Here is a 27938-nt window from a genome sequence, read left to right as displayed (position 1 = left end):
ACCTGGAACTCTAGATTACTAATTCAATGACAATACCACAAGGCTATCACCTCCCATTGCTTTGTTTGCAAATTACGTTAATCTGTGCCCCATTGTTCTTTTTACTTCCTTACAGTACAACACAGGAACTGCCCCATCGGCCCACAATGCCTGTACTGATTCCTATTCCTTATTTAGACCCGCAACTAATTGTCTATACGTGGTTTCTTTCCCCTGATTTGCCTCACACTCGTGTATCTTGACAGATACACCCAATCAAATGTGCCTGCTTCCACCACTTCATTGGCAGTATGTTTCTGGCACCCACTGCCTTCTGTTTGAAAAACTATCCCCACATTTTTTCCCCTAAACTTGCCCTCTGTCTTCTTGAACCTGTGCCCTCTTGTAATTGACCTTTCCATCCTGGGAAAAAGCCTCTGAATAGCCACCTAATCTATGTCTCTGATCATTTTGTAGACCTCTATCAGGTCGCCCCTCAGCCTTCATTTTCCCAGTGAAAACAATCTGAGCTTTTGCCACCTCTGTTCATAACTAAACCCTCCAGATCAGGCAACATTCTGGTAAACCTTCTCTGCGCCCTATCGAAAGCATCTATCTTCTGGTAGTATGGCTACCAGAACTGCACACAGTATTCAAAATGTTGCTTAACTACAGTTTTATGCAGCTATAACATAACTTGCAAGCTTTTATATTCAATGCCCCAGCTGATGAAGGCAAGCATGCTGTATGCCTTCTGGACTATCTTATTCACCTGTATTGCCACATTCAGCGATCTGTGACCTGTATGCCCAGATCCTTCTGTATGTCAGTGCTCAGAAGGGTCCTGCATTTATTGTGTAATTTGCACCTGAATTTGATCTTCAATCAAGTAATTGGGATTAAAACCAAAATTAGAGGTGTAGTGGGCAGCGACGGAGATTACCTAGGAGTACAACGGGATCTTGATCAGATGGGCCAATGGGCTGAGGAGTGGGAGATGGAGTTTAATTTGGATAAATGCGAGGTGCGGCGTTTTGGAAAAGCAAAGTTTAGCAGGCCTTATCCACTTAATGGTAAGGTTCTAGGAAGTGTTGCTGAACAAAGAGACTTTGGAATGCAGGTTCACAGCTCCTTGAAAGTGGAGTCACAGGTAGATATAATGAAGAAGGCCTTTGGTATGCTTTCCTTTATTGGTCAGAGTATTGAGTACCAGAGTTGGGAGGTCATGTTGAGGCTGTTAAGGACATTGGTTAGGTTACTTTTGGAATATTGTGTGCAACTCTGGTCTTCTTCCTAATGGAAGGGTGTTGTGAAACTTGAAAGGATTCAGAAAATATTTACAAGGATGTTGCTTGAGTTTGAGAATTTGAGCTATAGGGAGAGGCTGAATAGGCTGGGGCTGTTTTCTCTGGAGCATCGGAAGCTGAGGGGTGACCTTATAGAGTTTTATAAAATCGCGAGGGGCATGGATAGGATAAATAGACAAGGTTTTTTCCCTGGGGTGGTGGTTTCCAGAACTAGATGGCATAGGTTTAGGGTGAGAGGGAAAAGATATAAAAGAGACCAAATGGGCAACGTTTTCATGCAAAGGGTGGTGCGTGTATGGAATGTGATGTCAGAGGAAGTAGTGGAGGTTGGTACAATTTCAACATTTAGAAGGCATCTGGATGGGTATACGAATAGGAAGGGTTTGGAGGGATCTGGGCCAAGTGCTGGCAAATGGGACTAGATTAGATTAGGATATCTGGTTCGCATGGAAGGGTTGGACTGCAGGGTCTGTTTTTGTGCTGTATGACTCTGTGAAGTTCCATCTGCATTTTCTCTGCTCAAATTTGCAATCTATCCATATTCTGCTGGATCCTTTGACACTCCTCCTCACTGTCTACAGTTCCGCTACTTTTGGTATCATCTGCCGACTTAGCAAACCACCTACGTTTTCCTCTAGATCACTTGCATAAAACTACAAACAGCATCGCTGTTCCCTGTGGAACACCACTTGTTACTGATCTCCATTCTCGAAAGCATTCTTCCACTGCTACTCGGTCTTCTGTGACCAAGATGTAGAGGAGCTGGTCCCAAAGACGAGAAAATGCTGGGAAATTTCAGCAAGTCTTGCAGCATCTGTAAGGAGAGAAAAGAGCTGACATTTAGAGTCTAACTGACCCTTTGTCTAATCATTTATTTATGTAGAGGAGCTGGTGTTGGCTTGGGGGTGAACAAAGTTAAAAATCTCAACACCAAGTTTTATTCCACCAGGTTTATTTGGAAGCCTGATGATGGAGCAGTGCTCCAAAAGCTAGTGTTTTCAATTAAACCTGTTGGACTATAACTTGGTGTTGTGATTTTTAATGTCGATGACCCAGGCAATGCTGTATCCGTCTGACCAGCACACCCCCGGATCTCATGAGATGGTAACCTTTTATACCAGCTTGCTGTGAGGTACCTTATCAAATGCCTTAAAGTCCATGTAGACCACATCCACTGCCCTTGCCTCATCAGTCATTCTTCGTAATCAACCCACATTTTTCCATGTGATTGCTTTTCTGAGTAATTGCTAATGTTTTTTGTATGAGGGACTAAGTGTGAAGATGATGATAGTGCAGTTGATGTAGTGTAAATAGTTTTCATCAAAGCCTTTCACAATATCCCACATGGAAGACTGGTACATGGATGGTAAAAGGGTAATGTGGCAAGTTGGATCTTAAATTAGATGTAATTCTGCTATTTTGATTTATTCAAAATCAAACCAATTTAAAATTATTAGCTGGGTTCACACTGTGATGCATTTTTGTGCACTAAGGCTCTTGAGGTGCCATGGTAGTGTCCCTACCTTTTGAGCCAGGAGGTCCATGTTCAAGTCACACCTGGTCCAGGATGTTTGAAAACATCTGTGAACAGGTTGATTAGAAACTATCTAGAAGTTACAGACATAAATACTTGGGACCTTGTTTTACTTAGTCAAACGGAATTTGCACATGTTTTATAGATTTATCAAAAAGAGAGGCCATGGAGACAGCCAAGTTCTGCTGCTTCAACAACAATCTAACCAATCAGAATCTAAATGTTTGGACTAAAATTGCAGGTTGCTGCATGTCGACGCTAATGATGGCCCAACCAGTCATCAGAGTCCTCCTTCAAGCTGTGTAAAATATTTTTTCAAGCATGTTTGTGTCCTAGTTTTGATAAGTGCAATACTAAAAGTTGCTGGAAAGTTCTAATGTGATTGATGGAGGTTGGTTCTAGCCTTACTCCATCCAATGATATTTTTAATTCCAGGACATAGTTTTTACAAATTGAAAGAGTATTTTCACTCTGAGCTCCAAGATAACCGCTGTGGTGATAACATTACTGGCGATCTAAGCTGTCACTTGAGATTCAATGGACAAAATGACCTCTATCTGCATTATAGGAATTCTATGATTCTTCAATGATTCTATAAAAATTCATAACTAAAGGATCTGCCACACTCCAAACCAAGCTGCGCAAGTCCTTGTTGGACTTGTGTAAGGGTGGTCACCTACCTGGTGATATGTGATAGGATTTGTTCTCATGGCATACAATGGTCGCACACAAAGGCGACCCAAGACACACAAACAATGTCCCCATACGTCCTATTCTATCTACAGCATGTAAGCTATTATATCTGTTCTATAATAAATGCTTGTTAGTATATAATTCTAATAGAAGACTGGAAGTTGAAGGTCAGACAAAAATTGGTTGCAACTACTCAGCCATTTGGTTATTTCAAGTTGTTCAGGCTCATCATAGCCTCTGGATTGAGGCCATTCTGAATTCTAGCTTGGGTGGTTTAAGTTGCGGGCTGTTTGGGTCAGGCCTGTTTAGATGAAATGAGTGATCCCAGAGAGGTATTGCTAAGTTCAGTAAATGGATACAAAGTTGGCAAATGCAGTATGTTGTGGAAAAATGACAAGTTTGTTTTGTTTTGGATAGGAGAATAAAAGACTATAATTTCTGCAGATAAAACTGCAGAAAACCAAAACAGAGGGACTTGAGGATATTTGCACATGAGCGTAGAAAGCTAACACATGAGTGTGATGGGTAACCAGGAAGTCTAATGGAATGTTGGCCCTTACTTCCAGGAATTGGAGTATAAGAGCAGGAATTTTTTTATTAGGACTACAAGATGATGGTGAAATTACATCTGGAGTACAGTGAACAGGTTTGGTTCCTTTACTTAAGGTAAGATATTATTTCATTGGAGGCAGTTTAGGGAAGGCCCACGAGGATGAACCCCAGTTTGGAAGGAGCAGTAGTTGCCTGAAGATTGAAAAAGTCAACCACAATGAACAAGTATTAGAAAAATACATATTATATATTAATAGAGTTACAGGACATCAAATTTGATGGTGCAACCTCTGGTTTGTCAAGTGACTGTGTATGTGTATATACAGAGGAACCTCGATTATCCAAATTTCTGGTTATCTGGCAATGTTGCAAAGCCCTGATGCTTGCCTAAACTGTTATCCGGCATTTGATTATCTAGCAAACGAAATATTCCCTGTACGGGTCGTTTGGATAATCGAGGTTCCTCTGTAGTCCCAATTAATTACCAGAACTGTGATGTTTGAAAGAAATAATAGGTGGCCACAGTCAACAACCTGTGGGCTGCAATTGACTAGAAACTAAACTGAATTAGCTGTATAAAGGTTCAGGCTGCCAGAACAGATCAGAGACTGAGAATACTGCAGCGAGCAACTCGTCTCCTGACTCCCCATACCCTGTCTACCATCTACAACTCACAAGTCAGGAAAATCAAGATAATTCTCACTTGCATGGATTAATGCAGCTCCAACAACCTTCAAAAAAGCTTGATCATCCAGAACAAAGGGATCTACTTGATGGGCTGTATATCCACAAACCCACCTTCCAAACCCATAAACCCTACCATCAAGAAGGGTAAAGGCAGCAGATACGTGGGAACACCATTTGCAAATTCCCCTCCAAGCCAGTCATCTTTCTGGCTTGGAAATATATTGCTGCTCGTTTCAAAGTCACCAGGATTAAAATTGAGCTCCCTCCCTAACAGCATTGTGGGCTCATCTAATAAAATGGATTACACTGGTTCAAAAAGGCAGTTCGCCACCAACTGATCAAAGGCATCCAGGCATACAGACCAAAGATTTGGGGATGCTAGAAATCAGACTGAGGCAACATACTATACAGTGTGTGAACAGGGTGCTGATTTGTTGGGCCATAAGATTTAAGTTGAGACAGGATAGATTCAGAAGGGACCTAAGAGGCAACGTTTTTATACAGAGGATTGTGTGTGTTTGTGTGGAATAAACTGCCAAAGGAAGTGGTGGAGGATGGTACAGTTACAATAAGTAAGAGCCACCTGGATGTGTATATGAATAGGAAGAGTTCAGAGGATGTAGGCCAAATGCTTGCAAATGGGACTAGATTCATTTGGGATATCCAGTTGGCATGGGCAAGTTGGACTGAATAGTCTGTTTCTGCACTATACATTTCTATGAATCTAATTGCCATGGAAATACAGCAAGGACATTAACAGTTAATTTTAATTGTCAAATCAGGCAGGTAGATTCTTATTGGTCAGGATGTTGTCATGGGATGCAGTAGAATTTAGCTATCTTTATGCCCTCTTTTTTTAAATAGCTGCAATATATGTACAAATTCCTTTGGCCTAGGTAAAACAAGGTCTTGGATATTTATGTTTATAGGAGAAAGTGAGGACTGCAGATGCTGAATATCAGAGCTGAAAATGTGTTGCTGGAAATGGTCAGTAGGTCTTGCTGTTTGGTATAGTTAACCAATCAATGGGGCATATGACCTACTTACTTGGCACTGGAGCTTGTACATTATATTACCCATTTGTGTCTGAGGCAAATTTTAGTTTTGGCTTGATGACAGCATCCTGTTAATGGAGAAAACCACTCCATGATTTACTGCACAGTAGCACTGAGGCAGCACGCTTCACCCCATAGTCATATTTTTGTGACACCGTCCCATTCCAGGGTAATTGGAGGTTAACTGGTCTCTGATCATGATCAAAAGTCATGGACATAGCCTCTCATGAGGTTTTGTGACATAAAGTGAATGGTGATTTGATTAGGCTATCTATTATTTGGGTGGTTTTGATGCCCAGTCTCTGTGTCACACTTAAATAGATCAGATGACTAGGGCATGAGATTGTTGGTAATGAGATTCATCTTGCAGTTTGTGAATTGCAGTGTAAATATTGCCTGGGTGAATATAAGCTTTTGATAGATAGAAGCTGCATTTTCTGACCTCAACTACTGTATCAAGGAAAAGGAGTTTAGATTAGATTAGATTCCCTACAGTGTGGAAACAGGCCCTTAGCCCAACAAGTCCACACCGACCCTCCGAAGAGTAACCCACCCCCCTCTGGATTATGCACCTGACACTATGGACAATTTAGCATGGCCAATTGACCTAACCTGCATGTCTTTGGAATGCCGGAGAAAACCGGAGTACCCGGAGGAAACCCACGCAGACAGTTGCCCAAGGCTGAAATCGAACCTGGGACCCTGGTGCTGTGAGGCAACCCTTTGATTACCCCCTTTCACTGGTAGATTTGAGTGCAGGATGGAGTTAATTAAACTATGTAAAGAAATTTGTTGCAGCTGCAGATTGAAATATTAACAGCTCACTTACACATTGGAACTATGTAATAAGTTAGTGGTCTTTCTACCAAAAGTGTATATTAACTTGAACTGAGACTAGAGGAGATCCCATGTCAGTTGTCATCTATTTGTGAGTACATGATGTTCAGTTTCAATAACATAGTCACATGAGGTTGTAGGTTTGATTCCAACACACGTTCATATAGATTGCCATGATGCAGTGACGGTGTGCAGTTATCAGTAGTGTGATGTAAATAAGCTGGCAATGTCGAAAGTACACATGACTACGCGATTTTTCCCAAATGTGCATGTAATGTATGGTATTAAAGAATGTGAAAGCATCTTCAGTGTATGCAGAAAACTCATTTAGAGCTAACTTCAACAGGTCTCAGCTGTTTGGCCTATTCATGTTGTGCAGAGTCACTGTTAAATAAAACATAGCTGTTGTAAGTCTTGGTAGCCCGTACTGTAAATGCAGGCACTTAATGAGCTATGGGAATGAATCCTATCATATATATAATCTCCAGGCATGTAGCAATGAAATGTTTTACCTTGTGTCCTTGCTAGTGATTTTTTTCCAGAAACTTATCTCAACAGCAACAATATTTTAAAAGCACTTGTGTACTTTGACTACACAATACATTATACGTAATTTAGAAATGAAAAGAAGTTGCAGTTTAGTACCATCATATCATCCCATAATCTATCTTTTAGTGTTTCTGTTCCCTCATAATGGTTTTATCCCAGTGAATCTGAAGTGATGCTTTCTCAACATTCTTCTTGCAATATGGAGCCCAAAACAACTTTATCTCAGGCAATTGTAATCTCCCTTGAGATTTAAATAGATTCACCAACACGACCCAACTTTTATATTCATTCTATTTAACATAAAACACAGCATTCCATTAGCTTTTTATTGCTTTGTACAATAATACATTGGTCATAAAGTCCACTCAGCTTGAACCACAAAATGCTCTTGCCCTTCCACATTACCCAACTGTATTTGAATAATAATTTACCTTTCTTTAACTAAAGTGTAATGTCTTTTGTCTATTGACATTGAGTTCCATCTACCACATTTTTGCTCTTTAATGTTATTCCCTCATGGGACAAAGACATTGCTGGTTTGAGCCAGTATTTATTCTGTGCTGAAAATGTTTGCTGGAAAAGTGCAGTAGGTCAGGCAGCATCCAAAGAGCAGGAGAATCAACGTTTCGGGCATGAGCCCTTCTTCAGGAATGAAGAAAGGCTCATGCCCGAAACATCGATTCTCCTGCTCTTTGGATGCTGCCTGACCTGCGCTTTTCCAGCAACACATTTTCAGCTCTGAACTCCAGCATCTGCAGTCTTCACTTTCTCCTCTAGCATTTATTCCGTCCCTACTTGCCCTTGAAAAGGTAGCTGTGAATTACCTCCTTGAAGTGCACCAGCCATGTGCTGGAGGTATATTGCCGTTTATTGCCGTTAGGGAGAGAATTCTAGTATTTTGCCCGAGAGACATTGAAGGAACTAGGATATATTTCCAAGTTAAGTTGGTGAATAGCTTGGAGGGGAACTTGCAGCTGGTGGCATTCCCATGTGTTGGCTGCCATCATCTTTCTAGAAGGTAGTATTCCTGAGTCCAAAAGATGCTATCTAAGAATCTTCGTTTGTTTGAAATGCATTTTGTACGTGGTACGCAACTAAGCATTAGAGATGGATGTTTAAAGATGTAGTGCAAATCCCGTGGGTTGCTTTGTTCTTGATGATATCAAGCTTCTTAAGTGCTGTTGGAACTATGCTCATCATGTAAGTGAGGGACGTTCAATCATACATCCATGCTGACCAGATGTCCTAAACTGAACTAGTCCTGTTTGCCTGCTTTTGGCCCATGTTTCTCTCTACCTATTCCTATCCATATACCTGTCCAAATGCCTTTTAAATGCTGTAATTGTATCCACCTCTTTCACTTCCTCTGGCAGCTCATTCCAAATATGCATGATCCTCTATGTGGAAAATGTTACCCCTCAGGTCAGTTTTAAATCGTCCCCCTTTCATCTTACACCTGTGTCCCTTTGGACTCCACTACTCTGGGAAAAGACCTCAGCTTACATCGCACTAGGGGAAAAAAGTCCCAGCCTATCCTTATAACTCAAACCTTCTAGTCTTGGTAGTATCCTTGTAAGACTTATTTGCATCCTTTCCAGATTAATAATATCTTCCTTCTAGCAGGGTAACCAGAATTGCACACAGTACTCCAACTGTGGCCATACCAATGTCTTTTGCAACTGCAGCATGACGTCCCAATTTCTGTACTCAGTGCGCTGACCGATAAAGGCAAGCATGCCAAATGCCATCTTCATACCCTGTCTACCAGTGACACCGCTTTCAGGAAATAATGTACCTGAACTCCTTGATCTCTCTGTTCAACAACACTCCCAAGAGCCCTACCTTTAACTGTGCAAGTGCTGCCCTGGTTTGTCTTGCCTAAATACAACACCTCACATTTGTCTGCATTAAACCCCATTTGAGTTTGCTCAGCCCACTGGTCCAGTTGATCAAGATCCAGTTGTACTCTTAGATAACGGTCTTCACTGTCCAGCATACCACCAACTTTGGTGTCATCCATAAATTAACTAACCATGCCTCCTGCATTCTCATCCAAATTGATTATATAAATGATGTACAACAGTGGACCCAGCGCCAATCCTTTCAGCACACTGCTAGTAACAGGCCTCCAGTCTAAACAGGAGGAAAAAGTGAGGTCTACAGATGTTGGAGATCAGAGCTGAAAATGTGTTGCTGGAAAAGCGCAGCAGGTCAGGCAGCATCCAAGGAACAGGAAATTCGACATTACGGGCATAAGCCCTTCAGGAATGAAGGGCTTATGCCTGAAAGATTCCTGATGAAGGGCTTATGCCCGAAACGTTGAATTTCCTGTTCCTTGGATGCTGCCTGACCTGCTGCGCTTTTCCAGCAACACATTTTCAGCTCCAGTCTAAACAACAATCCTCTTCCATCACTCTTTGTCTCCTACTGTCAACCTGATTTTTATTCCAATTGGCTAGCGCTCTCTGGATTCCATGTGACCTTACTAGCCAGCCTATCTTGTGGAACTTGGAAGAAGGCCATGTAGACAATGTCTACCACACTACTTTAATGTATCTTCATGGTCAACTTTTCAAATAAAACTCAAACCAAATTTGTGAGACATGGTTTCCCATGCACAAAGCTGTGATGACTTTTACTAATCTGTCCTTCTCTTTCCTGTAGATCCTGTCTCAAACTCTTCCAACAACTTATTCAACACTTGATGTTAGCCTCTCCAGTCTTTTCTTTCCTGAAAATCTTGCTTTAAATAATGAGAGAAAGTGAAAACTGCAGTTGCTGGAGAGTCCATTGTAAAGTGTGCCGCTGGGCAAGTGCAGCAGATCAAGCAATATCCGAGGAGCAGGAGAGTCAACGTTTCAGGCATAAGCCCTGCATCAAAAATGTTTGGGGTAGGGAGTGGGGATAAGAGATAAATACAAGGGTGGGGGTGCTGGGGAGAGGTAGTTGGGAAGGTGATAGGTTGTTGAGCGTGGAGCGGATAGGTGGGAAGGAAGATGGACAGGTGAGGCAGGTAAAGAGGGCAGTGCCGGGTTGGAGGAGGGAGATGTGGTTGTAGCAGTGCGTTTGCTTCAGGGCAGAGGGGATGAATGGGGTGGTGCAGTGGGAGAGGGACTCAGATCCTTGTGGAGGGAGGAAGAGCATTAGGCATCCTCCAGTCTTCCAGCCCCACATCTGTGGCTGTCAATGATACAGATACCTCCACTGTGGGCCCTGCAGTTTCTTACCTAGTTTCCACAGGGGCAGTTCTTTTCAAACAGAGCATGGTGAGTGTTTGTTTGGAATAGGTTGCTAGAGGTAGAGGTGGAAGCAAATACAGTTTTGTCATTTAACAAACATTTAGACAGGTACATGTTTAGGATGTGTGTGGATGGATAAGGACCAAACGCCTGAAAGTGGGACTAGTTTAATTTTGAAAACTGGGCGATATGGGGAAGTTGGGTGGAAGGGACTGTTTCCATGCTGTAGACCTCTATGATTCAACCTCCTGAATGAACGACTGGCTTTTGGCAGGCAGGAAGTGAGATGCTCGCCAGTAGCTAGCTTTTGTATCCAATGTATTTATATGGCTGTTCCAGTTCAGTTTCTGATCAGTGGTTACCCCCCTAGGATGTGGGAATTCAATGATGGTGACATTATTCAATATCAAAGAGCAGTGGTTTGACGGTCATGGTCTGACATTTGTTTGGTATGAATTTTACTCACCATATTTCAGCTCAAATTTGAATATTATTCAGGTCTTGCTGCATTTGGAGACAGACTGGTTCAATGTCTGAGGAGTTGTCAAACATTGTGCAGTCATTTGTACGCGTACAAACTTCTGACCTTGTGTCAAAGGGAAGCTAATTGATGAAGCAACTGAAGATGGTTGAGCATTGTGCAAGGGGCACTTGTGGTAGGGGGGTCCAGGAGGCCTGGGTTCAAGTCTCATTGGTCTTTAATTGCATGTCTAAATAGGTTTATTTGGAAATATCTACTCTGAGGAATTCCACCACCTTAAGAATATTCCCTGTGGTGTTTCACAAATATTGACTTGAAAAATTGTAGCTCCTGCTCTATTTCCTCCTTTTGCATTAATATTGATATATATATTAATCCCATAGCTCCTTTGTGGCACTATTTTTTTTAAAAAAAACTTTGAATGTCTGCATATGCCATATTCACTGCATTTCAGCCTCTGTCCCTATCTGCCATGTTTTGTTAGCTCAGCGCCCTTATCCATTGTACCTTTCTGGAATCTATGTTGGCCAGATTAGAATGGTAGTAAGTCATCTTTCAGTGGAAAGAAATTCTTTTTAGATAATCCTGTGAACATGTCTGAATAATTCCAGTTTTTGAATGCATTGTAGGGCTAACAACCTGAAGGTGGTGTTTTGTTATTCTGTCTTGCTAATTTATCTTCTTTCTTAAGTTATTGATTCCAGCCTTCCATGTAGATTCATGATAGAATCTATGGAGATTTAATGCAAATTACATGCCTATGTTGACAGTTACTCTGCGTTTAGTTCTTTCAGTGCTTAATTGTTACTTTTTTTTTTAGATTAGATTACTTACAGAGTGGAAACAGGCCCTTCGGCCCAACAAGTCCACACTGACCTGCCGAAGCGCAACCCACCCATACCCTACATTTACCCCTTACCTAACACTACGGGCAATTTAGCATGGCCAATTCACCTGACCCGCACATCTTTGGACTGTGGGAGGAAACCGGAGCACCCGGAGGAAACCCACACAGACACGGGGAGAATGTGCAAACTCCACACAGTCAGACGCCTGAGGCGGGAATTGAACCCGGGTGTCAGGCGCTGTGAGACAGCAGTGCTAACCACTGTGCCACCGTGCCGCCCACTTATATAGCCGGTAGTGATCACTGTAACATGAGTCAAATTATTGCAAAATTACAAAATGAAAACAGGCTTTTGAGTCTAACCAGGCTTATTCGATGACTTGGTTTGTCCATAACTTTCCGTTGTTAACTTCAGTGTTGTCATATAAGTTAACCACTAAAGTAGTTACTGTATCCCCCTGCTGTTACAGTAAGCATCTCACCAGATTTCCTATTAGAATTTGAAGTGCTTTTGTCAAGATCTCCTGCAGCCATTATATTCTGTTTTCATTAAGTTTTGTTTCATTGGAGGAGAAGTTTGATCGCAAGAAAAATTTGAAGTATGAGTAACCATCAGTGGCTCCATGTTTTATAATGACAATTTGTATGGTAATTTAATATTCTAAGACACGTTGTGTTTCTAAAGAATATTCACAAATTAATCTGTTAAGGTGATGATACCAACTTTATTTAGAAATAATTTTTTGCCTTAGCTTCATCTAGCCACAGTGCTGCAAGAGGGAGCAAGAACATGTGATATTCCATCATTTCCTGTGATGCATACACCCTTATTCCCCTATCACAGCACAACTTAACCCCCTACTTCACAAAGCTGCTGCCTATATTATATATTGGAACGTTTTACAAATGAACCACATTCACCGACTCCCCCTTATTAATTCTTCTAGTTACATCCGTGAAAAAAATCCTGTAAGATTGTCATGCATCCCTGATCTTTTCACAGTTTTCCAAGTGCTCTGCTAGTAACTCTATGGAAATGGACACTAGCATTTTTCCTACCACTGATGTAGGGCTCATTAGCCTATAATTCCCTGATTTCTCTCTGCCTCATTTTTATAAGTAGTGGTGTTGCATTAGCTGCCCTCCAATCCATAGGAACTGTTCCAAAGTGTATAGAATCTTGAAAATTTACCATCAAAACAATCACTGTTTCTGAGGCCATTTTCTTGACTACTCTAGGAGTACTTCCTTGTGTAATGCTAAATTGAACACTTTGTCCCTCCCCACTGTCTACTTTCATTCCCTCTATTGTGACAAATCTAATGGCGTTAAACAGGGCTTTTGCGAGTGCCATTCCTCTTCTTGTTCTGTTCACCATGGTGTCTGATACCTTCCATGGTGGTGATCCTGACTTCGGTCAGGTATCACATGAATGGGAAGCAGCTAAATCTGAAACTCCAAGCAAAGACAAAGGTTTTCAAGACTATGCTTTGATTTCCCATTGACTAATTGTTTACTTGCTGCTGATTCCATGCTGAATGTGCCACAGTATATCAAAATTATGATAATGTTGTTGTTTTCCGTTTGCTTTGTAAGATTTCCTTCCTACATTGGGTGTTTGCTAATTCTGGAAAAGGGTAGTGTGTGGAATGCTGGAACACCAACACACCCACTCAGAAAATCTCGCCATCAATGGCATGTACCTTAGGCTATCTGGACTTGGGTTTTCAACTGCCTGTCCCCTCCCAATGGATCCCCTACCTCACCAGTGGAATAGCAGGGCAAGCACATGTAAACAGCTTACGATGCTTATTGAGAACAAGATAGACAGCATCAGGAGGTGGAGACGTCGACATTTCTGGTGTAACCCTCCTTCAGGGCTGGGGGTGGGTGTGGTGGGGAGCTGTGGATAAAGGGGGTGGTGGGTCAGGGTGGCTAATTGGGGATAGGTGAAGACAGGTAGAGGGTGCAACAGTGGGAAGAATGAATTTGGTGACAGGGAGCAGTGGAAGGGATGGAAAGGAGTCGGTGGATACTTTTACCTATCCCTACTTCACCACCCCTGCCCCCACCACTCCTTTTATCTGCAGCTCCCCCCACACCTGCCCCTAGCCGTGAAGAAGGATTATACCCGAAATGTCGACTTCTCCACCTCCTGATGCTGCCTGGCTTGCTGTGTTCTTCCAGCCTCCTGCCTGTCAATTTTGGATTCCAGCATCTGCAGTTTTCTTTTGTCTCTATTGAGAACAAGGAGTTTTCTTTGCTTAATAAATAACATTCTTTCAAATAATGAAAAGTACAATCTAGAGCTGTACTGAAGAGGCCTAATTGCCATTACAGATGAAATTAATTTTAGCCACCAGTGCTATTTTCAAAATCTCAATTTAGTTAAACCAAGACTAGTCACCAAAGGCGTGACCAGATAGCTTAGAGGCTCAATCCCAAAAGAAAATATCCACCAAATTAAAAAAAATGGTACTTGCTCTTTCAAAAAGTAAAGGAATTTCAACTACACATGATAGAAATGTTTGTTTCAAAGAACGCCATGAGTCTTTGGAACTTCCTTCCTCAAGAGACAGTACAAGCAGTGTTTGAATATTTTTTGACTAGAAGTAGATTCTTGATAAGGGAGTGTAAGGTTATCGCAGACAGGAATGTGAAATAATCAGATCAGCTGTAATTTTATTGAATGACGGAGCAGGTTCAAGAGACTGAGTGACTCATTCCTGCTCCAAATCCATTTATTGTATCAAGTGGAGAGAAATTTAAGCAGAGGCAATCCTGAACTAGTGATCTGTCCAAAGCTCGATGATTTGCGGTATCCTATCCTGTGTTCAATAGTATCTTTGCAGTCATCTGTATGTCATTGGAATGCAATGGAATTCTTAAGATGACAAACATAGCCACCTTTGCCTTAAGGGATGAGTAAGATTATCATTTTGAGATTAATTTAATTCCCCCCTATTTTCCTCTAACCTTTTATTCTCACAATGCAAGACTATGGTGATATTAATAGCATGGTGATAGATTATTTTGGTGACACTAGTTTTACTAGACTTGATAGAGGGCTAGAGGAGATTAGAGATAATGAGAGATGAGACCAAGCAGGGATTTAATTTTGAGGGTGATCTTTAAGTTGACACTGTTTAACAGTAAACCACTGTGGATCAGTCATCAGCGTATCACAGTGTGAATGGGATTTGGCAGAAGTTAAGACATTGGGATCAGAATTTTAGATAACACCAAGTTTATGCAGAATTGTCCAACAGGATTTCAGTTCTTACCAAAGGTGTTCAACATTCACCAATCAAGACTTAGGCTGTCAATGCCAGATCCAGGATAATAACTTCAAAAGGATTTTGTAGTTTGTTCGTCAACTCTGTTATATACAAACTCAAAGGATGGTGACAATCTGCTAACTGAAATGGTGTGCTCCAGTTTATTCTAAAAACAAATTGAATCAAGAGTGAACTGTTGCTATTTTATCAGAGTTGAAATATTATGGCTACTTGGAAGGAAAAGAATCAACAAATCGGAGGTCTTGACCCTACGTTCTGACTTTTGCCTTACTTAACACTATCATCTCCTATTTTTGAACGAGTGTCCACGCATTTAATAGATCTTTTGGCTAATAGCCATCCTCCTGTAATCTCTCCTTTGAAACCAGCAGCATACTCCTCCTTTTGGTCAGTGATGTTAGTAATTCGGACGATGGCTGAACACATTACTGAACTTCCCTTGCTTGTCTAGATTGCCCAATTTGATTCTCTTTGCAACTATGCATTATTGCTCAATGCTCACATACATCAGCTGTTTTCTCAAACCTTTCTGTGTCAGCTGCGCAAAAACTGAAATCTCTATAATTAACATATATCCTGTCACTAAATTCATTGAAAAACTTTGGTCACTTTTGAAGATTGATCCAGCTTTCACAGTGAATTGGTGAATGTCCTGCAGATTTTGATACAGATGTATCCGTAAAAAGCAAGAATAAAGAAAGTAACAGATGGTGTGTTTATTTCTGTTTCTTTGTTTCAGCTTTCAGTTCGATTAGAAAGCTAACAATTGAACTATCATCTGATAAATAAAGTTGAGTTCTGACTGACGTATGATTCCCGTGTGCCAAATAGTAACATGGTTGCTTCGTCCATGTTCAGTTAGGGACAGCTGACAAATAACAGTTTTCTAAGAGAGACCCATACTCATTCATTGTTTCAGTTTGAACTCCAGCTTTATGGTATTGTTTCATTTTCTGTTTGTGGCTGATTTGCCACATGTGGTGAGCATTTTGGACACCAGGGGCTAAAATGTGGAAAGCCTTCTAGAAGTGCAGTAGAATAGCTCAGTTTGATGGTAACTAATGGAATGGAAAAGAGTTTTAGCATCACAGCTGAGGCTGTGGTGGAGTTGGATAATGTTATGGAAATGAAAACAGACAATTTAGTGATGGCATTTGGAAAACAGCAAGTCACTTTGCAATGTTACCTCAAAGCTAATACCATTTGATAGGCAAAGCATGCAAGAATGTCTATCTTGAACTGTTTAAAGGTATCTGTGTTGACCAATGCCCATTTATCTGCCAAACCAAGTTACCCAATCTAGGTTTCTTTTGGCTTATTGCATGTTGATTGCATATTTTGCATTAGATCCGTTTATCACCTACAAACATAGATGTGTTAAACTGAGAACTTGCAGAATTTGACAGAGCAGCTCACAGCCAATGAAAAACATTTGAATGTTATGACTGTTACTAAAAGCATATTGTTGAAGGGAGGAAAGCTTAACCAATTTGCATACAGCAAGGTCCCACAAATTGAAATGTTTTTGGAAGTATTATAATTAAGGGATAAATGTTGGTCAGGACTTCAGCAATATCTGTTTGTTTATGTGAATAGTGATCCCAACAAGGATCCCTGGGGGCTGCTTCTAGCAATTATTTTCCACTATGACAGTTTTTTACACCCTTTGCTGCTACCACTTTGCCATTTCCCAAACTAAGTTACGATTCACCTTGCAAGCATTCTGCTATATTGCAATATTAAGTAGTTTTTTGAAGTCTATCTTGGTTGACAACATGCACTGTTATCCATCAGATATTTAATGCTTTTTAAGAAATCCAGTAACTTCATAGAAATAATTTAATCTGGCTTCTTAATCTCCAGTACTGATATAGCTTATGACTGCTGTTGCTAAGCAGATTTTTGGCAGAGATGTTTTCCACTGAAGGAAATGAGATTTAGCATACTCGGCTAAAGAGAAGCAGAATGTGTTCCACAAATGAATTGTTTCTGAATTGATTAACTTAAATGCTAGCTGATTCAATTTAACATATTGTTTTTCACAGAAAATCCAAAGATTTGCATTTATAGCCAATAATTAACAGAAAGCAAATTGGTGTAGCTATGGCATGATGGAGGAAACATTTGCATATGGCATCCAGTTGCTCAAGGGTGATTACTAGTCCAAAGATCAAAATTTGTGCACAATGTTCCGCATCTAAGTTCAAATCCTCTATTTTTTTCAGTTATCAACCCCTTCTAAGTTTAAAGGATGTCAGAGAAAGCTGATGATTTGGAAATATCATCTACTATGTAATATCCTCAACTACAATGTAAATACGTTTTAAGAGCCGTGGTTGGAACTCGCTCATGGAATGTGCGAAGTTTGATTTATTATTAACACTGACCTCTGCAATGGGGAAAATCTAGTCAGTTCCTGACTTGATAGCCTGTGATTAATATAAGCTATTTAGAAACATTTTATCATTTATACTTGTTCATTTGTTGAATTGTGGGAAAGCCAATACTTGTAATTTTATTAGTGAAATCAATTGTGGATCTCACGCGACAGCAAGTTGAGGTCTAGTCATTTGTGTAAATTAAATCGCAATCATTTTTTAAATTTCCTTTAACAAATAATCAACACGTCTCTGATTCCACATTACCTGGTTGCTTCTTAATCAGGGCAATAAACAGCAGCTTTTCTGCATCACTGGAGCATCATAAAATGATTCTGCCACTTTGCACCTTTCTGAAATGGTCACTGATCTTTCGAGAATGTGAATGGTGGTCTGACCAAGCTGCTTTCCATAGTTCATGAAGGTGCTACGGTGAAAGTTTAAAATAGAAAACATTTTTCTTTGTTCACGTTAACTTGCTTATTAACCCACTTTCATTCACTTTATTTTTGCATTGTCACATACTCAAAGTTTATTGTTTTGCTTTTTAAGTGGTGTCAATACAACTATGTTTCTTTGAAACATTGAATCAAAATACTTGGATCAATAAGTGTTGCATTTACTGTGAAATGTATTCTTGCCATGAAGGTGTTTTCGGTTAAGTGAATTTTATGTAATTTTGGTACTTGCATTTGAATAATTATTTTGAAAGCAGAAAATGTTCTACCATTTGGATGTGTAGTTATTAATGTGATATTCAATTGACTAATTTTGTTGAGATAAATGCTCAACGCAAAGTTTTTGATATAAACAGCAAATAATTTGCAAATTGCTGCTTGGGCTTGTCAAGTGTCAGTAAGGTTTCAGTTGAATGCAGGTTATATCGTTTCTCCTTCTTTATTCTGTTTGCAGGGACTGGAACATTTGGACGAGTTCTGCTAGTCAAAGACCAGAAGACCAGAGAATACTGTGCTTTGAAAGTGATGAGCATTCCTGATGTAATCCGGCTTAAACAGGAACAGCATGTGCACAATGAGAAAAGTATCTTAAGCGAGATCCACCATCCATTTCTTATAAGGCTGTAAGTAGGCTTATGTTGACTGAAGATGATTTTGTCTGACTAATACAGTACATTAATTAGACTCATGCATTATTTAGACAGTATTGCTTGTTTAAATTTCTCTCCTACATGGATGGCTGAGTTTATGTATAGTAATTTTTAATTAAATTGTTAGATTTTTAAATCCATACTGAGCTCCAGCCTTTGTTTTCCAATAATACCATGCTGGGAATGGGTTTTAGATATTTCTGCATGTGCAAAAAAAATTTGAAAACTTTTAACACATCTTCAGCATTAGAAAAATTGCACAGCATGGAAAAGTTGCATGCTAAAAGAATGTTTGAGGTCAATATTGGGTGTAGCCTCTTCTAATGTCAAACCAGCTCAAAAATTGTCATTAATTTTCAGTAACAAGTTATATTTGCATTGGGTCGGAGTATGATGACAGTACAAATTTTTATATTTCTGCCTTTCTCTAATTCTCTACACAAAAATGCATCTTTATGAAAACACAGAAGTTAAGAGTAGGCCATTCAAGCCTGCTTTGTCATTCACTATTATCATGGCTGATCATCTAACTCAATAGTTTGATCCTGTTTGTCCTCCTTATCCTTTGATCCCTTTTATCCCCAAGTGCTAAATCCAACTTTGAAATCATTGTATTTTGGCCTCAATTGCTGAGGAGTGACAGGTGTAGTTTAATGTAAGTATGAGTTGTTGAATTTTGTTGAGGACTTCTACAGTTAATGGTAAGGCCATGGGGTGTGTTGCCAAACACAAATCTAGGGATGCAGATGCTTAGTTCCTTGAAAGTGGAATTGCAGGTAGACAGGGTGGTGAAGAATGCTTGCTTTCATTGGTCAGTGCATTGAGTATCGGACTTGTGATGTCATGTTGTGGTTATGCAGGCCACTTTTGGAATACCGCATTCAGTTCTGGTCTCCCTGCTGTCTGAATGATGTTGTGAAATAATGTTGCCACGGTTGGAGAGTTTGAACTATAGACGCTAGAAAGGCTGGGGCTGTATTCCTTGGAGCATCGGAGGCTGAGAGATGACTCTTCGAGGTTTATAAAATCATGAAGGGAATCTATAGGATGAATAGCCAAGGTTAGTCTAAAATTAGCACTCATAGGTTTAAGGTGAGAGGGGAAAGATACAAAAGAGGATCTAGGGGCAACTTTTTCAGAGTTTGGTGCATGTACGAAATGAGCTTCCAGAGGAAGTAGTGGTACAATTACAATTTACAATTTAAAAGGCATGAGGATGGGGACAGGAATAGGATGAATTTTGAGGGATGTGGGCCAAATGCTAACAAATGGGACTAGATTAATTTGGGATACCTGATCAACATTGACGAGTTGGACTGAACGGTTGGTTTCTGTGCTGTATAAGTCTATGACTCTGGTAAGAAATTCTACATGCTAATTACTGTCTGGATGAGTAAATCTCCTCATATCAGTCATAAATGTTGACCTCCATATCCTCAGTCTTCATCCTCTGCTTGTGTATTCGCTGTCATTGTTCTCTGTCTCGGCCTGTTAGAATTTTACAAGAATTCCAAAAATTAGCTATATTGTCACATGTACTCGTGAGTACAGTGAAAAATGTACAAGTTGCTCCTTACAGCGCCATATTAAATACCAAGGTCCCCACGTTCAGATTAAGTACAAATTCTTAGGGACAAAAGGTTAAGAAAAATAATGAAATAAAAAGTCAAACAATAAATTAGAAAAATAGAAGAATTCAGAATAACACTCCTTCCAACCCAGACGGTGCACGGCATCATGTTCAAGCTGAAAATGCCGAGAGTCCGATTTCAGACTGAGGCCAGACATCTTTGCTGACTTTACCCTGGACATGGCCAATGCCACTCCAGGACGGGAGGTACAAAGGAAAAAAAGTGAAAAGGGAGCAAAAAAGGAAAGAAATTGACAGAGTGGGCGAGCTCTGGCTCAGGAGTCTTATTCTACTGCCTGACAAAACATAGAAACATATAACAGTACAGTATAGTACAGGCCTTTTGGTCTCTCTGTTGTGCTGGCCTTTTATCCTACTCTAAGGTCCGACTAACCTACATACCCTTCGTTGTACTAACTTCCATGTGCCTATTCCAAGAGTCGCTTAAATGTCCCTAGTATATCTGACTCTATTACCACCGCTGCCAGTGTATTCCATGCACCCACCTCTGACATCTGCCCTAAACCTTCCTCCAGTTATCTTAAAGTTATGTCCCCTTGTGATGGACATTTCCATCATAGGAAAAGGTCTCTGTCTATGCCCCTCAATGTCTTGTAGACCTCTATCAAGTCACCTCTCTTCCTCCTTTGCTCCAATGAGAAAAGCCCTAGCTCCCTCAACCTTTCTTCAGAAGACATGCCCTGCAGTCCAGGCAACATCTTGGTAAATCTCCTCTGCACCCTCTCTAGAGTTTCCACATCCTTCCTATAATGATGCAATCAGAACTGAACACAATATTCCAAGTGTGGTCTAACCGGGGCTCTATAGAGCTGCAGCATAAGCTTGTGGCTCCTAAACTCAATCCCTCTGCTAATTAAAGCCAATGCACATACGCCTTCTTCACAACCCTAACAACCTGGGTGGCAACTTTGGATCCCAAGATCCTTCTGTTCCTCCACACTGCCAAGAATCCTGCCTTTAACCCTGTATTGTGCATTCAAATTCGGCCTTCCAAAATAATGACTTCATACTTTTCCAGTTTGAACTCCATCTGCCACTTCTCAGCCCAGTTCTGCATCCTGTTAATGTCCTGTTGCAACCTACAACAGCCCTTCACACTATCCACAACTCCTCCAATCTTTGTGTCATCAGCAAACTTACTAACCCACACTTCCACTTCCTCATCCAAGTCATTTATAAAAATTTTAAAGAGCAGAGGTCCCAGAACCAATGTCTAGAACACCACTGGTCACTGAGTTCCAGGCTGAATACGTTCCACCTACCATCTCCCTCTGTCTTTTAGGGCTATTCAATTCTGTATCCAGACAGACAGGTTTCCCTGTATCCCCTGCCTCTTCAGTTTCTGAATGAGCCTACCACGGGGAACCTTATTAAACGCTTTACTAAAATCTATGTACACCACATCCACTGCTCTATCTTCATCAACCTTAACCATCCTCCACGTTTCTGTTATGCATTTCCGTGAGAACATCTGTTGCCATTTTATGTGCTTCAGTTCCTGCCTAATGGCATTGTAATTCCCCCTCCCCCAATTAAATACATTCCCATACCGTCTGCTCCTAGTGCACTCCAAGAGTATAGTAAAGCTTATGAAGTTGTGATCACTGTCACTGAAATAATCTCTACCTGAGAGATCTGACACCTGGCCTGATTTGTTGCAAAGTACCAAATCTAATATGGCCTCCCCTCTAGTCGGCCTATCTATATATTGCATCAGGAACCACTCCTGGGCACACCTGACAAAAACTGCTCCATCCAAGCTATTTGAACTAAGTATGTTCCAATCAATTTTAGGGAAGTTTAAGTCACCCATGAGAACAATCCTGTTATTTCTGCACCTTTCCAAAATCTGCCTCCCAATCTGCTCCTCTGTTGCTACTGGGGGTCTGCAGAAAATTCCCAGTATAGTGACTGCTCCTTTCCTACTTCTGTCATCCACCCATACTGACGCTGTAGACAAATCCTCCTTTACCATCTCCCTGTTTAGCAATGCCATTCCTGTCTCTGTAATGGCCACAGCATCATAGTTCCAAGTACTGATCCATGTTCTGAGTTTGTCACCCTTATTCCTGATACTTCATGCATTAAAATAGACACACTTCAGCCCATCACACTGGCTACACCTTTGTCCGATCAAGTGCCTATCCTTCCACAAAGACACTTTGCACCCTGTACCTGGCTGTTCACTACTCCATCATCTGATCCTTAGATCAGGTTGCCACCCCATGTCAATCTAGTTTAAACCTTCCTGAAGAGCTCTGGCAAACCTCCTGCCCAGAATATTGGTGCCCCTCCAGTTCAGGTACAACCCATCCTTCTCGTACAGGTCCCACCAGAAGGTATCCCAGTTATCCACATATCTGAAGCTCTCCCTCCTATACCAGCCTTGCAGCCATACGTTCGTTTGCACTTGCTCTCTATTCCTAGCCTCACAAGTACGTGGCACTGGTAGTAGTCCTGAGATTACTACTTTGCTCGTTCTGTCTTCTAGCTTCCAACCTAATTGCTTATACTCTCTTTACAGGTCCTCCTCCCTTTCCCTACCTATGTCATTGGTATCGATGTGTACCACAACTTCTGGCTGCTCTCCATCCCCCTTAACAATCCTGTAGAGTCGATCTGAGACATCCCTTACCCTGGCACCTGGGAACCACACGCTATCCGGAAGTCTTGCTCGCAACCACAGAATCTACTGTCTGACCCTCTCGCAATTGAATCCTGTATCGCTATTGTTCTCCTTTCTCCCTTCTGAGCCACAGAGCCAGGCTCAGTGTCAGAAACATGGCTGCTGTGCCTTTCCCCTGGTGGGTCATCCACCACCTCCCCCTGCCCCCACCCAAATCAGTAGACAAAATGATATACTTTTTATTGAGGGGAACAGCCACAGGGGGGCCTCTGCACTGTCTGTCTATTCCCTTTCCATCTCCTGATGGTCACCCAGTTACTTTTATCCCGTAACTTAGGTGTGACTAACTTTCTAGAATTCCTTTCTTATCACCCCCTCAGCCTCCCGAATGATCTGAAGTTCATCCTGCTTCAACTCCTGTTCCCTAATGTGGTCTGTGAGAAGCTGGAGTTGGGTGCACTTCTTGCAGGTGAAATTAGCAGGGACACCAGTGGTGATCCTCATGTCCCACCTCCTGCAAATCAGCATGCACCTGCCCTAGCCTCCAGTCCCTCGGCTCTAAACAGCTGAGAGATTAAATAGATGAGGGAGAGAAAACCCCAAAAAAGTCTGACCTTACCAAACCTCCACACATGGTTTTTCTTGGCTAGAGGAGGATGAGTTGGAGATAGTACATATGTACTGTCTCTGGATAAGCCAAAGCTGAAATATATCAGTTCACATGCCCAGCAATCCGTGTCCGCATCCATTACTGTTGAGCCTTCACTCCGCCTATTTGTGAGGTAAGTTCTCACCGCTCCTGCTGCAAAATGGAGAGCCCCTGTCATTCTTCTGAATCTCGCAAATATAATCTTAACTGATTTAACCTCTCCTCATATGTCAATCCCCTCATCCCAAGAACTGTGTGGTAATCCTTTGCTGTACTCTGCTCTATCACACAAACATTTTTCCACGGATAAGGTTACCAAAACTGCAAACAATATTCCAGGTGTGGTCTTACCAAGGGCCTTGTACAATTGCAGCAACTCCTCCCAGTTCCTGTACTCTAATGCTATCATTCTGAAGGCCAACATGTCCTTTGCCATCTTTATACCTGTATGCTTACTTTTAGCAATTGCTGTATGACGGCATTCAGCTTTCTATGCATATTCCTCTCTTTAAATTTATTGCCATTTTAGGTGGTAATCTGCCTTCCCCGTTTTTGTTACCAAGCATTTCCATGTCTTGAGGTAACTCCAGTTGGACACTTATGCAATATTGTGCCTGAACTTTTGTATTGGACTTGGGCAACTGGTAGCTGGGGCTACTCCTGCCCTATGAACTACAGGTTACAACATACAAGGGATAGGAACAAGAGCAGAACATGCTGGCTTGTCAAGTCTGTTCCATTGTTCATTATGACCAGAGCTAACCTTGACTCTGCTCTGTTTTCCTGCCTTGAATGTATGAGAGACTAAAAACCTAAAATTAAACAAAGAACTGCATTTGCTGGAGATTTAAAACACGCAGAAACAGCTGGAAGAACTCAGCAGGTGTTACAGCATCTGTGGAGAGAAAAGAGTTAATGTTTTGAGTCCAATGATCCTTCAGAACTGACAGCATCGTAATTTTAGTGATGTGGGGTGGAGGTGGGGAGGTGGTGGAGAAAAGTGAATGGTTAGGTGGAGATGGGGGCCCAGAGAAAGAGAAGAAAGGAAAAGGTTAATCTAAGGAATGGAGATAGGCAGGGAACAAAAGAAACTTAGAAAAGTGATAGTAAGGGCTACGAGTGAGTGAAAATGGGTTGGTTGTGCCCATGTCATACTAGGATGTGAGGTGTAGGGGTGGATAATAAATGTCAGAGGAGGTGTTCATGCTCTGAAATGATTAAATTCAATATTGAGTCCTCAAGAATGTCCACAAGTGGAAAATGAAGTGTTATGTTTTGGCTTGCATTGACCACTGCAGCACTGGACCACTGCAACAGAATTGAGATAGGATCATTGTCAAGCTAACACAATGGTGGGTTGTCAAAATTGTAAGCACCTAGAAGCTGGGGATCATTTTTACGGACAAGTGTAGGTGTTTGGAAAGTGGTCACCCAGTTGGTGCTCTCTATAAATCCAAATACGAAATGGAAACTAGCAGAGGAAAAGTATTCGGAGAATGAGTGACTGCTTTGTGGTCTTTTATACTGTTGTCCAGTCATTTTACCTATCTGTATCTCTTTGAAACGTCTGTGTCCTCCTCATGACTTGTGTTTCCAACTAGCTTTGTACTATCAGCAATACAAAAATAATGGGTTGTTTTCTGTTGTAAGTAGCTAGAGAATTTGCTGTTGGATCTGATTTAACAGTTTGCTTATTTTCAGTGTAACAGTAGTTAGTGGTCTTGATTAATGGTCATTTTTCCCATCTAATAATTTTATCAACAGATACTGGACGCATCATGATGAACGGTTTTTATATATGTTGATGGAATACGTGCCTGGAGGAGAACTGTTTTCTTACTTGCGTAATCTTGGACGTTTCAACAATAGTTCTGGACTTTTTTACTCTGCAGAGATTGTGTGTGCAATAGAATATCTACATGCCAAAGATATAGTTTACAGAGACTTAAAGCCTGAAAATATTCTACTGGACAGAGAAGGTCATATTAAGCTTACTGACTTTGGATTTGCAAAAAAACTTGTTGACCGGTGAGTCCTCTTTACCCTTGCTTAACTAATTGATCATGAAAGTGTCTGCCCACTTTTATACCAAGAAATATTTGATCATTTTGTGCAATGGAGCAAGCTATGTTGGAACTCTGGTCTGTTTCCTGGTTGTACAATGCTACTAATTTGTAAGCAAAATAACAGTCCATGCTTCGTTTCTGTTGTTGCTTTAAGTTTGTGTTCTGAAATTTCATTTTGAGGTTGTCCTCCAATATATAAAATAATCCTTCACTCTGTGTTAAATAGCTCAGGATTTGATAAAATAATGTATTAGACATAAAAATGCTTTGTCTGGAAAATAACCAATTGAGTTTAGAAATTTATTCGTTTCTGACTAAATGCTATGGTTAGAGTTGAATGCCACAGGCTTGGAAAGTCCCGGGTTGGGTTGAATTAGTTGAATTCAGTTGATGTATTTGGCCTTGCTACTGTTAGACTGAGTAAAAGGAAGGCTGATCTTGGCGTTGATTATTGATTGATGTTTAAGGACTGCTATTAGTGTAGAACAGGATTGAACTCAGCCGGGCCTGTCACTTTGAATATTATTTTTCCATTAACAATAAATTAAAGAACCAGAATTATGAAGAGTCAGGCTAGACTTCCTGCCAGTGTGTTTTTCTGTCCAAACTATTGATGAAAAAAATGAGAGCGCAAAGGCTCTATGGCAAAGTTCGTATGAGTTACTGGTCTACGTTGAGTTTTATGTTGAGTTTTAAACTTCGAAGTGTTGTAAATTAATTTTTTACAACGGTAAACATAGCTGGTTCAGACCCTAAAGCAGTGTTTTTGATTGCATGACCTACATAAGACTTAAATTGAGAATTCATGGGAGGCTAATTACATTTTTGGTGATTAAATCAAAAATGGGCTGGTGGGCTTAGTTAGGAATGCACTCTTGTTAATGATTTTCTTGGTGTGTGTATTTTTTGATCAATGTGCATACCTTCATTACTTGCTTACTAGACATTGGTTATCTTCTAAATTAGTTATCTTCTAAATCAAGGGCATTGTGGTATTAACAATGAATTCTGGCTTTTCACATTCCTTGAACAAATAAAAGAAAACAGGTGAACTGGAAACACCAGTAAGATAAGTATGAACAAGAAGGCTCAATGTAGCTGGTTGAAACAGTTGGCAATGACAGTTACAGCCCATCAGAGGAACAAAGCTGAACTAGTACCTAGCAGCTTTCAAAGGACGGGTAGTATCTGATGTACTTAATGGGCTTTTCAGCAAACTTGGCAATCGCTCTGTTGAAGTTTAAAGTACTGCTTACAACAGCTGGACCAAACACTTGAAGCTGTCCACAGATTTTTTTCTCCCCTTTATTAATCTTTCCTGGGATACAGTGTGTAGTGGTAATCTCACTGGGCTAGTAATCCAGAACACCAGTTAATATTCTGAGGACATAGCCTAATGGTGACCATACTGTCAAGTTGGTTACCTTTTTAAAACCCATCTGGTTCACTAATGTCCTGTAGGAGAGGAAATTTGCTATCCTTACCTGGTCTGGTCTACATGTGGTAACAGACCATCCAGTCTCGGAACTCCATCACTGTTCCTTTGCTATTGCTTGGTCAAAATCCTGGAACTTCCTGCCGAATAGCATAATGGATGCATCTCCACCACATAGACTGCAGTCCTTCAAGAAGACAGCTGAATATCTTTCTAACAACCGATTTGGGTTGGACAATAAATGCTGGCCTATGTGATGCCCATATCACATGATTTAAAAAAAAATTTGCAAGATGTGGGCATTACTGGCTAGCAGAGTATTTATTGCTTATTACCCCGAGACGGCAGTTAACTGTCAACCACATGGATGTGGATCTGGAGTCACACATAGGCCAGACCAGGTAAGCATGGCAGTTTCCATCTGGACGTTAGTAAAACCGGTGTTTTTTTTTCCAGCAATCGACAGTAGATTCATGGTCATCATTTGGCACTTAGTTCCTGGCTTTTTTTTTAATTGAATTCAAATTCCATGATCTGACATGGTGGGATTCAACCGGTGCCTCCAGAACATTGCCTGGGTTTATGGATTAACAGACAAAAAGTATGGCACTGGCAAATCACAGCAGGTCAGGCAGCATCCGAGGAGCAGGAGAAATCGGTGTTTTGGGCATAAGCCCTTCATCAGGATGAGGGTTATGAAGGCCTTTTACAGCGCCTCACTTTTCGACTCTGATCTCCAGCATCTGCAGTCTTCATTCTCCTCTATGGATTGACAGTCCAGTGATTTGACCTCTGGGTCAACGCCTCCCCTATTTACAAAATTTAACAAATTTACCAAACAAAAGATTAATAGGATTGGATAGATGTTTAGATTAGAGTGGTGTTGGAAAAGCACAGCAGATCAGGCAGCATCCGAGGAGCAGGAAAATCAACATTTCGGGCAAAAGCCCTTCGTCAGGAATGGAT

The 27938-nt window shown here is 40.9% G+C and overlaps 1 protein-coding gene across 2 annotated transcripts in view; it reads left to right on the top strand.

Annotated features, from left to right (window-relative positions):
• prkx (protein kinase X-linked) overlaps window positions 1–27938 on the top strand; it is a 127751-nt gene that overhangs the window by 24216 nt on the left and 75597 nt on the right. Inside the window, exons 2-3 of one of the 2 annotated variants that reach the window (XM_060826288.1) lie at window positions 18350–18518; window positions 25236–25499. In XM_060826288.1, the coding sequence (XP_060682271.1) occupies window positions 18350–18518; window positions 25236–25499 (433 nt within the window). The remainder of the gene's footprint in view (window positions 1–18349; window positions 18519–25235; window positions 25500–27938) is intronic. The other variant, XM_060826289.1, reaches the window with a different exon arrangement.

Source organism: Hemiscyllium ocellatum, chromosome 6 (assembly GCF_020745735.1).
Source record: "Hemiscyllium ocellatum isolate sHemOce1 chromosome 6, sHemOce1.pat.X.cur, whole genome shotgun sequence".
Classification (NCBI taxonomy): Eukaryota; Metazoa; Chordata; class Chondrichthyes; order Orectolobiformes; family Hemiscylliidae; genus Hemiscyllium; species Hemiscyllium ocellatum.
The sequence above is the reverse complement of the archived record's forward strand: the minus strand, read 5'-3'. Positions and strand labels throughout refer to the sequence as shown.